General features: G+C 40.1%; 1 protein-coding gene across 1 annotated transcript in view; it reads left to right on the forward strand.

Moving 5' to 3' along the window:
- Positions 1–14,666, forward strand: part of atrnl1b (attractin-like 1b) — a 63,708-nt gene that overhangs the window by 21,042 nt on the left and 28,000 nt on the right. Inside the window, exons 20-24 of the mRNA XM_028568098.1 lie at positions 1,064–1,157; positions 7,589–7,641; positions 9,560–9,654; positions 9,925–10,003; positions 12,162–12,319. Of these exons, the coding sequence (XP_028423899.1) occupies positions 1,064–1,157; positions 7,589–7,641; positions 9,560–9,654; positions 9,925–10,003; positions 12,162–12,319 (479 nt within the window). The remainder of the gene's footprint in view (positions 1–1,063; positions 1,158–7,588; positions 7,642–9,559; positions 9,655–9,924; positions 10,004–12,161; positions 12,320–14,666) is intronic.

The raw sequence follows: 14,666 nt of genomic DNA on the forward strand, positions 1-14,666 counted from the left end.
CACACACGCACACACACACACACACACACACACACACACACACACACACACACACACACACACCCACCCACCCACCCACCCACCTTGGAGCTTTACGGTCTCCAATACCGTCTGCTAATGCATAGGCTATGGCTATAGCTGTAGCCTGTAAAGTGAAACTAGACAGGTGATCATCTGTGAAGGGAATATTCTGCTTATTCTTTTGCGAAATGACTCAAAATCATTATGTGCCATGAGTGCATGCAAATAGATTGCATATTCAGTGTTTGTTTTATGCACATTAGGCATTTCCCTCCTACCCAGCGTGACTTGCACACAGTAAACTAAATCCTTGTATCACCAGCTGTCAATAAGAAGAAATGTAGGAGAAAGTGCTATGATACGCAGTTAAAAGCACTCCTGTCACCTGAAATATTAATTTACCATCTTGGGTGCTATGAAGGAGGTTTAGAACTGTGTCCGCTGACCCTTCTGTAAAACACCTTCTCAGTGTTTTAAAGCTCAGTCAACTGAAAGGAATGGGTTAGTTTTTTGCAAGTGCAAACCTGAAAGGCTGCCCCACGAGTAGCACTTAAGGAGCCAATTCACACATCTATTGCTGCACTTTTTATATTCCACACACACATGCCCAGTGGGTATTGTGATGTCCTATCTAAGGGGGGGGCATATTTTCTCCATCATGTCTCAGATCTTTGAAGTTCAGCCAATCTTTTGGGAAATACACTTGTTTACCATCCTACCCAGATCAATATCAATTTCATCTCAGAGTTTTCAGTACAGCACAAGAGATATATGTAGCTTAGCTTAGCACAAACACTGCAAGCAATGGGAAACTGCTAGCCTAGTGCTGTAAAGTGGGAGAAAACAACTGTTACGACAAGAAGTGTAGGCTTTATTGTGCCCTCAGGAGATCCTGAACTCAAAGCTTTAAACGTGCAAGCACATACAAACCAAATATTCACTCTATGCACATTTTCAGCTTTGTTTGATGCCAATCAACAATGTCTCTGTTCCCTCTGCCCCCCCCAATTATTTTCCATCTGTGTTTTGTCGCCCCTTCCAGCCTGTAAGTGTAATGGTCATGCAAGTGTGTGCCAGGTGTTAACTGGCAAGTGCTTCTGTACCACCAAGGGGATCAAAGGAGACCAGTGCCAGCTGTGAGTACTCCGACCACATGCTTACACACACATGCAAAAACAAAGTGCCTTGTAAGTGGTTGCATTTTCCAGCATTTCATAGTATAGCTGTTTACTACCACATGAGTTTAGTTTTATGAGTTCAGCATCTACATACCCTTTTTCCAAAAGTTCAAGCAACCGAGAGGTCAACTGAGAGATGTTCCGACTGAAATCCTCTGATTTGAGGTAATGCCAATCAAAAGCAAGTCTCTGGGCTGCCTGTTACTGGGACAGTCATCAGTCGGGATTTAGCCATGACGAAATGCTCGCAGCTGTTTTAAGGGAAACTCATTTTGACAAGCGAGACAGATACATATGGGAGGGTGTGATGTGCTGTTTGTGATATTTTGCCTAAAAAAAACTAAATATTGGTTCAGCGATTTCCACATATTTATGAACAGAGCTTCTGTTATGAAATGGAGATGAAAACCCACCCTGCAGATATTAAAGATTAACTTTAACTAAACAAATCCTTAATACTGTACATATTTGATTAGTGCTGCCATGAATTAGTCCGAAAGACACTCAAAAATAAGTATATACACATTAAATGGACATTGATTTGGTTTTCAGTCCCCCCCCTTTGTTTTAATTATATGATGGGCTTCATAGACTGTGAGGTCACAGTTCATGGGCATTGATTTCTGATCACTGAGAGCAGCCATCTTCCTTCTCATGTGGAGGATTGGATATTGTAATGATTTGGCGGTATAAAAAAAAAACATCAGTTGGCATTATTGTCCAGAAACTCCACCTCCAGCAGGATTTCCGCTGACACAGTGGATTCCCCCCAGTGTGGGAGGACCATCTCCACTTAGCTGTCTGCTTTCCCAGTTGTAAGCAGAATGGACTCTGATGCTTTTAATACCCCTAATGCAGTTAGAGTTATCGAGGGGTCACTGGCAAAAACTAATGCACATACACACCCACACACATGCCTTGAAGTCTCTCTCTCTCTCTCTCTCTCTCTCTCTCTCTCTCTCTCTCTCTCTCTCTCTCTCTCTCTCTCTCTCTCTCTCTCTCTCTCTCTCTCTCGAAAAGCATGTCCTCAAAGTCTCTCTATCACTGGATCAAAATTGCATATTCAGGTCTGTGTTTAGGTTTGTCATCTCCAGTGTTACGTCACACATTTCAAACCATATTTAAATTAATCTGATTTGTTAATAAAAAAAACATTTAAAGTTTAGTCCGTTTTTGCACATGTCATACTGATTCTATTGAGACATCTTCTCGCTGAATACAATGACAACCGTTAAGTCAGCACATACAGTAGTCGTGATGCCCCCCTGTGGAGTTTTCTTAAAAACAAACAAAAGTTCTGTTTGCATGATCAGTTTCTCACCAAAACACATTGGGTGTATCTCTGAGGTCTACAACAAACTAATGAATGAATTTCCTTCCTCATGAAACATTTGTCAAGGGTTTTTAACATTTAAAATCGTGGGTAGTTTACATCCTATTTTACCAGTCTGCTTCCTTTTGGCCTTTGTTGACATATGGCTACGCTGTTGTGGAATGGCATCTCCGCATGTTCCTGCAAAACAAAACGGAGGACCACTCCTAAAAACATTACTCCATAGCACCACTGGTGTCTTTTAATCTTTCGGGTTGAAATCTCAAACAAAGTTGTTCAATCGTTAAGCTTTGTTTTCCCAGGGGGAAATTAGTTTTCGCAGTCTGCACATGTTCACACAATTTATACATGGTCACATGTGGCTAAACATGTTAGAGGCATCGTGCTCTGTATGTAAATCATGTGTTTGCATGAGCTGTTAAGTAGAACAAAAGTGTATGTGATTAGAAAATATATAGTTACATAAGCTGAAGCATTTTCATATGATTACATGTACAGTACATTGTTCTACTTTTATACTATGATGGTCAATCTAAACTGTAGTCCAACCTGTATTCAGGTGTCATAAACACCCAATATCTGGCAATGTTGTTTTTTTTTCTTAGAGAAATCATCAGGTGCACACAGATCAATACCTGCAGGAGCCAATACGTGGTAGTTATTCTAAGTACTGACGACCACCGTATTGGAACCGAAAAAGAAAGCGTGTCACCTATAGAGACTCAAAGTTTTTCAACAAAGTTTTTTTTCTTGGACACTACAAGGTAGTTGACGTCAAAGCCTTGGAGACATATTCACAATGTGCAAGAAAATCCATTGAGTGAGAGAACACATGAAGTGCTCAGAAGGAGGGAGAGGCTGGAGGAGAGTGAGACCTCAATGCTTTTCTCTTGACTTTGACAGTAAATAAATGGCGCTTTGCACAAATGACGGAAACGCCACTGCCACCAGATGGAATGCAGTGCGGTACAATGCAGAGCAACACACGGATAGCAGGTGGCTAACAGTTGACACAAATGACTCTGTTTCTACCCTACGAAATCAGAGGGGCGTATCAGAACGGGCCAAGCAGCAGCAGGCTGATCATCATCAGCCATTTAGAGGGTGGATGTGCCCATACAGCTCTGGATCCAGTTAATGGGAAAGGTTCCTGCAGCCCATTACTGATTATCAGCTTCAAATTTAGCCAGCGACATAAACCACCAGAATATGTTGCTAATTCAGTCCCATTTACACTTTAATTAGATTGTCATTATCAACAACCGCTGTTTCAGTGCTGTTTTTAATCTCAAACTCAAGATGCATTTTCACATTCAAACATTTTAGAGTATTCAATTTTATTCAAGTGTAATCTAATTAGTGCGTGTATGTATTGACTAACAGTTGGGGTGTTTGCTGTTCCCTTTTTTGTAATGTAATTTCTAGTATCTCATTACACGTAATCAGTGTCTCCCCCAACCCCTGTCTGCCACTCACTCTTTACCGCCCCCAGTAGTAACCCTTACACAAAGACCTCCACACAAGGGTACTCTGTCTTTTCCGCAATGTGCACAACAGTACACACGTGCACTCTTTCACACATGCATGCACCGCGACCACCGACGTCATTAGTACCTCCGAATAATAGCTGCAGTAATGAAGTGAAATGTGCATCAGTGCAAAATAGAATTGTTTTTGAAAACAATTGATGAGGTCCACACTGCGTTACATTGATGAGTCAAACAAGAGCGGTTAGGGAAATGTTTTCTGTGATAGTGCTCATTATTCAGGATCCTTCTTGTGCTGGAGGTAACAGAGTAGCTCTGAGAGTGTACACGTATGTGCCTGCTCTGGCCTGCGTATGTGTGAAGGACATTGTTCATAGCGTGTGTGTGTGTGTGTGTGTGTGTGTGTGTGTGTGTGTGTGTGTGTGTGTGTGTGTGTGTGTGTGTGTGTGTGTGTGTGTGTGTGTGTGTGTGTGTGTGTGTGTGTGTGTGTGTGTGTGTGTGTGTGTGTGTGTGTGTGTGTGTGTGTGTGTGTGTGTGTGTGTGTGTGTGTGTGTGTGTGTCCTGTTAAATCCCAGTGTGTGCACAAGCACAGACAAAGGTTCCAAGTTGAGTGTAGATCAAATTAAGATACAGTGGAGGGGGATTGCCTGAAGTTCAGATGTGTGCACGCATGCATGCAGGTGTAGATTAAATTAAGATACAGCGTAGGGCAGTTGTATTATACACTTCAAGATGAGCGTGTGGGTGCGTTTGTGCTTTACCATCTGCAAATGCCAGGCAGCTAAAATGCCCCAAGAGTGATGTTCTGCAAGGTTCAAAAGCCTGTGGCGGCATTTGTCCTCGGTCCTTTGTACCGTGGTAAAAAAGCACTCCTTTCTTTGCCAATTTAATATAAACCATGAGAGCAGCAGAGCTGGCTCCTCCCCAGCCCAGTGTCCTGCCCCCATTAGATCAGTCAGAGCACCGATGCTTGTCCTTCAGGACTTGCTGGTTCGATATAGAGGCAGAATCCTTCTTCATCCGGCCAATTAATATTGTTAATATAAACTCAAATTACAGTATTACAACGTTTTTATTCTACACCCTGTCTGTATCACTTCCTGGTGATATTTAGAGTGTTGGAACACATCTCTACCCACATCTGACTGACATTTTTTTTTGCGTAATGCCGTCTGTCTTGTGAATCCAAAATGCTACAAAACAAGCAGTGTTGCGTTATTTTTAGAGGGAGAGTCATTCACTGTAACATCACTATCGGCCACCTCCTCCTCAGCAGCGTTCGTGTCCCTCAGCTGGTTTGCTCCACTCCTCCGTTTCCCTCTTTGCTGGGTGTCCTCTCTGACTCCTCAACACCGCCTCTGATATTCACCTTTTAACAACTCTAATTGGTTGTCTGTGAGATAAAAACAACAGTGACACAAAATCAGCGTGATAATAGATAACATGTATGTTTTAACGCCGTTTTTACTTTATTGGTGCATATCTAGTTCTTACAGCAGAGGGATGACATAGTAGTTCTGCGTGAATTGTAGAGTGTTAAAGATTGCGAGACAGAGCGGGGAGATGCATTAAAAAGGAGATAAAGAACACTGAACACTAATCCAATAAACACTGCCATATGTTCCTCATCATTACAGGCCTTTGGAAAGCCATGAGCCTGATAAAACCAATGGAACAGTTGATTGCACTCTATGGATGGTAAATGGTTTTGCTTGGCAGCACTTCATTTGAAAGTCAAGACTATATTGGCTTATGTCATGCCACACTATCTGTGTAAAAATTGTGTATAGTGTCAAACTGTAGTGGTTTAAGCAAACTGCATGACCTTACAGGACACCAAGAAACCCATGTACATTCTTCTATTTAATAAATGCACAGGAAAAAGTCTGACGGTTTCTTTAGAAATGTATTAATCCAACTCTGAAGGACAGTATAGAGACTGCATCTTAAATTGTTAGAGAATCAAGTTCATACAGAATGTCTAGCAGTGAATGGCGGAAAGGTTTAAAGTGGCTTATCATTGTCAATAGACAGTTAATGTTTGTATTTGCCATTTGTGAGGACAGTGGCGATGTCCGAGCCTTCAAAATTAGAGTGTTTGTCAACTAACAACGACAATGGATTGGAAGCAAATGGAAACTAGTAATTGTCCAATTTTCACACCATGTTTGGACCCTCATTAGCTAGAGTTATAGATTCATTGACCCTGGGCTTACAGTCATTTCACACTTGCAACAAACACAAACCATGGGTAGGCAGAGGTAATTATAGTTCATATTTTTTTTTTTTCTTCTTCTTCTGGAAATGACTACTTTTTGTTTGCTTCTTATTTCTCGTGGTTTAATAGTTGTGTTGTCATAAGAATTAGAAAAAGTATTTTTTGCTTCACTGGCTCTTTAAAGGGGAAATTAAACTGTATATTTCTTTCCGCATGAAAACCATCAGTGCCCTTTATTACTGTGTGCTTCATGTATACGTTAATAAATGTTACAGTGGAAAATGGTTGCTAAATGCTTTTAAATTAGTTTTGTGTTTAAAAAAAAAAAAAAAAAAAAAAAAAAAAAAGAGTCTATAACTCCAACAGACTGAACAGCATAATAAGAAATGCAATGGTGCATTATTTTGATGCGCAGTTTAGTGAAAGAAAGGCATGACATATCATTGTACTCCGAGTACTACAGAGCAGACTGTCTCATTTCCTCCTGATGTTTGTCATGCCTCCTGTGTACATCTTGATCACACGCTGCTGTACAAGCTTTCTGTTGAAGAGCTTTGGTCCATGCAGATGTAAACCGATGCCAGAAATGACCTAGAGTCATTGACCAAATGTAGTCTTGATAAGAATTATTTTGGTACTTTGTTTGTAGCATTTTGAAGTAGTTCATGTTCTTGTTTAAGTTTAGTTCTTTTTCAACATTGCATTTGTTGTCAATTGTTGTTTGAGATTCTAACGCTGGTTAAGAAATATACTGCACTTTAGTGCCGTGTATACTAAACTCCACTCCAGAACAAGGTTATCCCTGATCTTTTGTGGGTTATCTCCAAAAATGTAGCTGTAACAAGGCTGTGAATCGACGGGGGAATCAAAAGTAATGAGACGATCATTTTGGTAAGGTAAACAAAGTAATGTGCTGTGAGCGCTGTGAAGATGTTCACCCTATGCCCTGATTATCAAGTCTGAATCCTTAAACTCTGATTCTCAATTTTGTTTTTTTTTTATCTCAAATAATCAAGTAGGAATTATTGTAAATAAATTGGGCTGTTTGCTCAAAGGACGTTAAGGGACTAAATTTAGTACGTTACTTTTAGATGCCACTGTGTGATCAGGTGGTACATACAATGTGTTGCATGTCACTGTGTTGCTTTGATAAACAAAATCTAATTAACTTTAGCAAACTATCAGATTATTTCCTCTTCGTCAGAAGTTAGAGACCTGATGAAGTGCCAACAGCAGGAGCTAATGCGCTGGCACTTGGCAAACACTGCTCCTGATAAGGAAGCATTCTTGCTCTCAGTCTGTTAGCGCTCTTCTTCATCTTGTTTTCTCCTCTCTGTTGTCTTCACTGCAGATGTGACTCAGAAAACCGTTACCTTGGCAATCCACTCAGAGGAACCTGTTACTGTGAGTAATTCTGCGCTGGACGGCTACTTGCTGTAGAGACGACTCATAAGCACACACGCACACACCTCAATTATTTTGGGCTATTCTCTCTCTCTCTCTCTCTCTCTCTCTCTCTCTCTCTCTCTCTCTCTCTCTCTCTCTCTCTCTCTCTCCCTGCCCCCTCTTCCTCTCAGGGCAGATGGAGCATTTTAGCACTTTGGCACCAGGGGCGCTTGTTCAGTGATAGAATGACTTGTCGTGAAAATGTCAAGTGCATCAGAAGGAGTGAGTGATTAAGCTAATCAAGGAGACGGAGGAGTAAAAACTCTCCACTTGTCTCAACTCACTCCCTCAATCAGCCACCACCTTTTTCATTAATTTGGAAAGTTGACTAAATGTTAGTTGGACTTGAGTGTGCACTGCAGTACAATGAAAACGTATCGACAAGCCGGCTGCATTATGGCATAAAAAAATGACAAAGTTTACGCCCAGTATTCTTCGGTATACTGTACATGTCGGTGTCTGTGCTTTGTGTGTTTATTTGCACGACGTGGTGTCCTTCACGGTGCTGCAGTACATCTCTCATTCAACTCTCCGCCACTGACAACAGAGCCTTTGCCAAGGTTTTTGTCCCTTTTTTGAAATGCCACAGCCTGACACCGTGCTCAATGAGGGGAAGACAGGAACTAAAAGCCTGGAGCTTGCTTTAACCTCTGCACACCACTGGGACCTTCTCTTAGCTCTGTTACGCAGTATTGTAAACATGACACCCCTGACTGTCTGAAAGGCCATTGAGCAAGGATTAACATTCCCCACTCATTGTGACGTCATCCAGCTACTTCACAGTGTGTATTCGTTGACTTCTCACTTCTGCTATCTCCCAAACTGTTCAATTAAAACCCTTTGACTGTTGCCGGGTTAGCTCTGTTGGTAGAGCAGGCGCACATATATAGAGGTTTACTCCTCGACGCAGCGGCCGCAGGTTCGACTCCGACCTGCGGCCCTTTGCTGCATGTCATTCCCCCTCTCTTGCCCCTTTCATGTCTTCATCTGTCCTGTGAAAAATAAAGGCCTCAAAAAAAAAAAAAAAACCTTTGACTACCACATGCATACTTAACCACGCATGCAGTCAAACAGAAAACTGTCAGGCGACAAGTTTAGTTTTGGTCCTGAAATTTATATGTGACAATTTTGTTTGTTGATGTCCTCTTACACACAAATATCCATTATGATATTTAGCATTAAAAGGTCAGACTAGATCTCTAATATTTGAAGTTTAGAACAGGAACATCATTTTTAGGCCCACCTTTCTACTGCACGATTTGTCACACCCAGACAAAATGATGTACACCCATTTTGGCCCGAGCATCCGTAAGAAATCATTTTAATCCATGTAGTTGGATTTATACAAAGAGGTTGACGGATCAATTATTCTGTCTTTATGTATTGCTAAAACTGGAAATGTAATAATCTACTGCCCTATTACTTGCAAACAAAAAAAATCAAACATCCATGGTACAAATGTGATTGAGGATACCAGTATGTTGTGAATTCATGCAGCCATGTGACCACTATTAATTAATAATTTGATACTTTATTAATCCCTGCACGGGAAATTTTCAAGTTCACTGTCAGTCAGGTGTTCCTACTCGTTCTCTGCTTGATGAGAAAATTGTACACCCTGATTGCCGTCATTGGATTTGATTACAGACATTTTGATTTCACTTGTCTCCATCATTCTATCACTTGGAAGTTTCTTTTGATCATATCACATAGCGTACATCTCTATATTTATTCTGTCATAGCAGTCTCCAGTAGTGTAGTCCACAGCTGGCAGCTTAGATGGTGTATATCCTTCAGAAAGTTCCCACTCCTCTTTATGTTCAGTTTGCTGTCGAATGATATGACTGTTTTTTTTTTTTTTTTTTTTTTTAAATAGACAATCTCCTGATCGACTACCAGTTCACCTTCAGTCTCATCCAGGAAGATGATAATCACTACACTGCCATCAACTTTATGGCCTCACCTGAGCAGGTAACGATCGAGTCATACGCTGCCACATTTAACGTTGATGATCGTTTTTTTATCAAGACGCTAGACAGTTGCACCAGGAGTCTGGAACAGCCCATAACCTTGTTTAAGGCTCCTTTAGTCCTTGTTGAATTGCATAACCTCTTCATAATATCTCTGCTTTTATGATGTACTATACTATAATGATGCTCTTGCTCATGCTCTTTTTTTTTTTTTGTGTGATATTATTAGTTTGTCTTATATTTAACTACATTTATGTTTCTCCATCTGAAGGCTAACAAGAACTTGGACATGTCCATTAATGCATCCAACAACTTTAACCTCAACATCACCTGGTCGGTGGGATCGACAGGTACGTTTACTTGATTTTGCAGTTAATTTTCTGTGTTGAAGAAAACATCTTCTATTCACAGAGACCTTGACGAGGGCTAAACTGTGACCACAGCCCATTTGCTTGAGGTATTTTTACAATCTCATCAGTATGGATTGAATAATCAGTCCATTTCTAAGTTAAGTTTTGAATTAAGTAGTAGTGTCAACAGCCCGTTGGTTAATGACTTATATTCTCCTCTTCTCATTGTATTGTAAATCCACCCATTGTATGTGAAAATACATATTACCATCGATGACTACCAAATGAATTTGTGCAAAAGAGCAAAATAATTATGTATTTAAAAAAAGTGTGTTCTCCACCTAACAAATGGCTTGGGTCACAAATGCTATTAGAGGTTTGAGTCAAATGGCTTCAGAATTGTAAAATGAATGCCGTATTTGGATGTTATAAATTAATCTTTTTTAAGTGTTGGAAGGTCAGCAAAGCAGATATTCCAAATAGAAAAATATGTACATGGCCACCACACAAAATGCTATACACTCAGTTTGTCCCAAGTACAAATAAGAGGCCATTTCCTTCCATTGAGGGATTTATACCAACGGGTCAAACACAGAACCATGCTGATGATTTATACGGCCGCCTACTTCCATAATATTCAAAGAAATAATAAGATACACCGTTCAAATAGACCTAAATATTACACCATTAAAAAAAAAAAAAAAAAAAAAAAACCCAGTTTAGTAATTTCCATTCATGTTTTAAATGTATGTAATGACCAAAAGTATTCCCATGATGCTGTTAGTATCATACAATTGGGTAACCAACACATTTACTTAACTGCCACTGCCACCTTAAATGTCTGAGGTTTTAGAAATTGAGTTTCTAATGTAGATAATTTGGCTTTTTCTTAAAATTTGTTTTATGCATTTATTTGAATAATGATTTAGTCAGTGGTATAACAGCTTTAGCAGAAACAATGATGTACGCTCTCTTGTTAGTGTGTGCTGTATCACTGTTGAGTGGGTATTATAGGTCCCCTGAGGAAAGACACCCAAGGACACTGCAGTCGTCCAGCGCCACCGCGGTTTATCTCCTGCCCTCCCCTCCTCTCAAGTCATCTGCCACTTTCTTCCTCCCCACAACACTGACATTTTCTAACCACTAGAACACATTAACCCCCCCACCCCACCCCCCCACGCCACCTTAACCTTTTTCAGAGCGCTGTCATTAATATAACTTGGGTCCCCTTTCCCCCAGCAAAGATATTGTGTCTCAGAAGGAACGGGAGCCTCTTCACAATCGACAAGAGCGTTGAAGCGCCTTTGGGTGGGAGGAGGAGGGTGATTTCAATTAAGATAAACGTGCTCACGGAGCCACACTCAAGCTGTCATTTTCAGTTCTTTTGTTTCAGAACTGTGGGTTGGAATGTCAATGTTGAGGACCCACTGACACGAGGAAGAATAAGAAATGACTTGAAACATTTACATAGACAGGAAATAGACTGGATTTTCAGTTGGAAATAAATTAGTTTTTATTTTGTGATGGGTATTAAAAATCTTATATAAACAAGGCACTCTGAAGTTTACTGTTTTGAACATATTGAATTTTATTGAAAGAAACGACCAGTTTTGGGCTGTTGTAAAATGAAATAACAACCCCTCTCATGAATACTGAACACAAATGGACACAAACAAGTCTTAATCAATAACAGTTGATATGTGCAGATTTTTGTTGCCCTCATATAGACTGCCTCCGCCTCTAGGAAATAAAATGCTAAAATCTAGGTTTGAAATACACTAAATGCATTAGTTCATAGTGGTGATATGGATTCAAATGATGACTATGTGCTAACATGACTCAGTCATGACCTATGGACAGCAGCATTTCAGTCCCTCTCTCAAGCTGTGCTTTTCTCCCACGTCCATTTAACAATAAAATATGGACAGCGTGTATAATTACAAAATAAAGCTCTACTCTGTTTAAGGTCAACCAAAAACAAGTTTAATGCACTTAAGACATAATAATACTAATTGCTTATGAGAGCTTTCCTGTCCCAAATGGCTTGATAAGCCCATTAATGGATTTATAATGATATGTTGCAGCTCCATCTCTATGTAGTTGAGCTAACTGAGCGCCAAATGGCAGCGTGCTGAACGTGAACTCTTTGCCCCAACAGCTGGAACCATCTCTGGAGAGGAGGTACCCATTGTGTCCAAAACTAACATCAAGGAATACAGAGACAGTTTCTCCTGTGAGAAGTTCACCTTTCGAAGCAACCCCAATATTACCTTTTATGTCTACGTCAGTAACTTCTCATGGCCTATCAAGATCCAGGTAAGCAGATCACACCGTGATCTAATCCCCTCTCCCTTCTGTGTGATGTTTTTGCTTTCAGATTTGATCACTATATATATGGTATGTATATATCAGTGTTGTAGTACTCGAGATCGGTGTTGGTCTCGGGATCACCGTTTGAAGGTCTCGGTCTTGTCTCGGTCTCCCATAAAGGGGACTCAGGATTTTATTTCAAGACCACAACTGCCTCTTATCAAGGCATTTCTCGTGATACACTTATGGCAATAAAAGAGGTGAATGAAGAATGTGGATCTTTCAGATCAATTCCAGGAGTGCCTATGGTTAGCATTTTCCACATTGCAGTGTGGGACTCACACTGGTCTGGTCATGACTCGGTCTCAACCCCTCAAAGTCTTGGTCTGGTCTCGCTCTCGATACACTCTGGTCTTGGTGATAACATGGTCTCGGTTTAGGTGGTCTTGACTACAACACTGGTATATAGTCCCACTGATTGGCATTTGGTCCTCCATACATAAAGAGAAGCAGAAGCAGCCTCTGCAGACGCAGAGCTTGTTGTTGCTCAGGGTGATTTCAAGTGCACTTAATTCTAATTACAGATTTAATGAGCGATGCTTAGCGTGCATAGGTGTACAGCTGTTTTTGTTTTTTTTTACCAGGCAAAGCGCTGTTTAACCTTTCCTACCCCTCTTTCTGAATGGAGGAGATTTAGGCTTTGATGTGGTGGAAGGGGTAAAAATACAACAAAGTGAAAAATAAATACCATTTGCTGTCAGTTATTTTGGTTTTGCAGGAAAACAACAATTGAGCTATCGTCAAAAAATATTCATGGTTTAGTTTAACAGGCATTTAAAGAAGACAATGTTGCTCCATATCTGCTGGATGTGTAATTAGGCAACTGTGTGTTAACACCTTCACCATATTCACTTAAAAGGTGATACTATATGTATGCCAAAAAAAATCAATGAAAGCCAATCAGTCTGTAACAATTGTATTGAAAAAAATTGTATGTATAAGAGAAACACCTTTTACTGTGAAATATGATGGACACAATAACTTTTCCTTATAATAGCACACAATTCCCTTTTTGCTAATTAGCCCACTTCCAAGTATTGATTTTTATATTTGTTCTGTGCCTCGCTTTCACAAGGTAGATGATTGGACGACGATGTAGCGATACCATCTTTGGGGTCAGTCCATCTGTGGAGGTGGCCCAGTAATAGTTTTCTATTAGATTTCCTGGCCAACAGTCACTTATTTATTATGGACTGGCTTTAGCTGTTAAAGCAAATAGCTTTTGTAAAATGATAAGGTCTTGTTTTGCTTTCTGAGGCAGGGGTGAGAGCGTAGACCTGGATGAGATAAAGCAGAATTTGAGAATGCACTTATGAGCCTTTGTTTTTAGGGTCTGAGCCATAATAAGCATTTAAATGTGGGTAAAGATGGTCTTGAACTACATTTTTCAGTGACATCAATAGTGTCAATATGATCGTAACACAAGAGGACTGTTCAATGTAATAAAAGTCCACTTGTAATGGAAGTACATTCTCAAATTATTCCATTCATCGGCTCAGATAGATGAATCAAAATGAAATTAACCCCAAACGTATGGCTTTGACCTCATATATTGTGAAAAGTAGAGTTCTACGCACTAATAGAACTGCCCACACTTACTAAAAAATCCAGCAAAACATCTGTGTAATGGGTGATTTTGAGTCATGTTTGCCATGTCAGTTAGCATCTCATTTCAGATCAGTGAATCTCATTTTCGACTTAAAAAACTGTCCAGAAAAATAATGTCCTGCTAAATAACCTTAACATGTAAATACTTCTTCTGCTTAAGCAAAATATTTAGCTCTGCAGCTTGTAGATAATTGAGAAATGGGGATAGTGGGATACTTTTCTTCTTTGTATATATAAAGAACAATTGCATCAGCTGTTATTGAAAGACTGAATCACCAATATAATAAGTACCTTTTTAAATTTTCTGCCTCATCAGCATCAAACATGACATACCTCTAAAAGCACAATTTGTGCCCTTTTAGCCAACCCTACGTGCTATGAACCAGAGGGGGCTCGGTAACTGCTGCACATGACGTCGTGTTTGTGTGTCTAAATGCTTTCAGGGCGAAAGGCCTTCGAGGCATCTACAGTAGATAATGACGTGTCACTATGATGCAGCCTATCAGATGAGATTTAGCTGCTAGGACTGTGTGTAATCCCTCTTTTAATGAAGGTATAATATATTTCTGGTCCATTATTTACTGACCATGCTGCTGACATAAATACACTTATCAGCTATACAAGAGATGCAATATATGTTACTTACCCCAACAGCAGATGTGTTATCATGGACAGTTGGCCCTTT

The sequence above is a fragment of the Perca flavescens genome, chromosome 21 (assembly GCF_004354835.1).
Source record: "Perca flavescens isolate YP-PL-M2 chromosome 21, PFLA_1.0, whole genome shotgun sequence".
Lineage (NCBI taxonomy): Eukaryota > Metazoa > Chordata > Actinopteri > Perciformes > Percidae > Perca > Perca flavescens.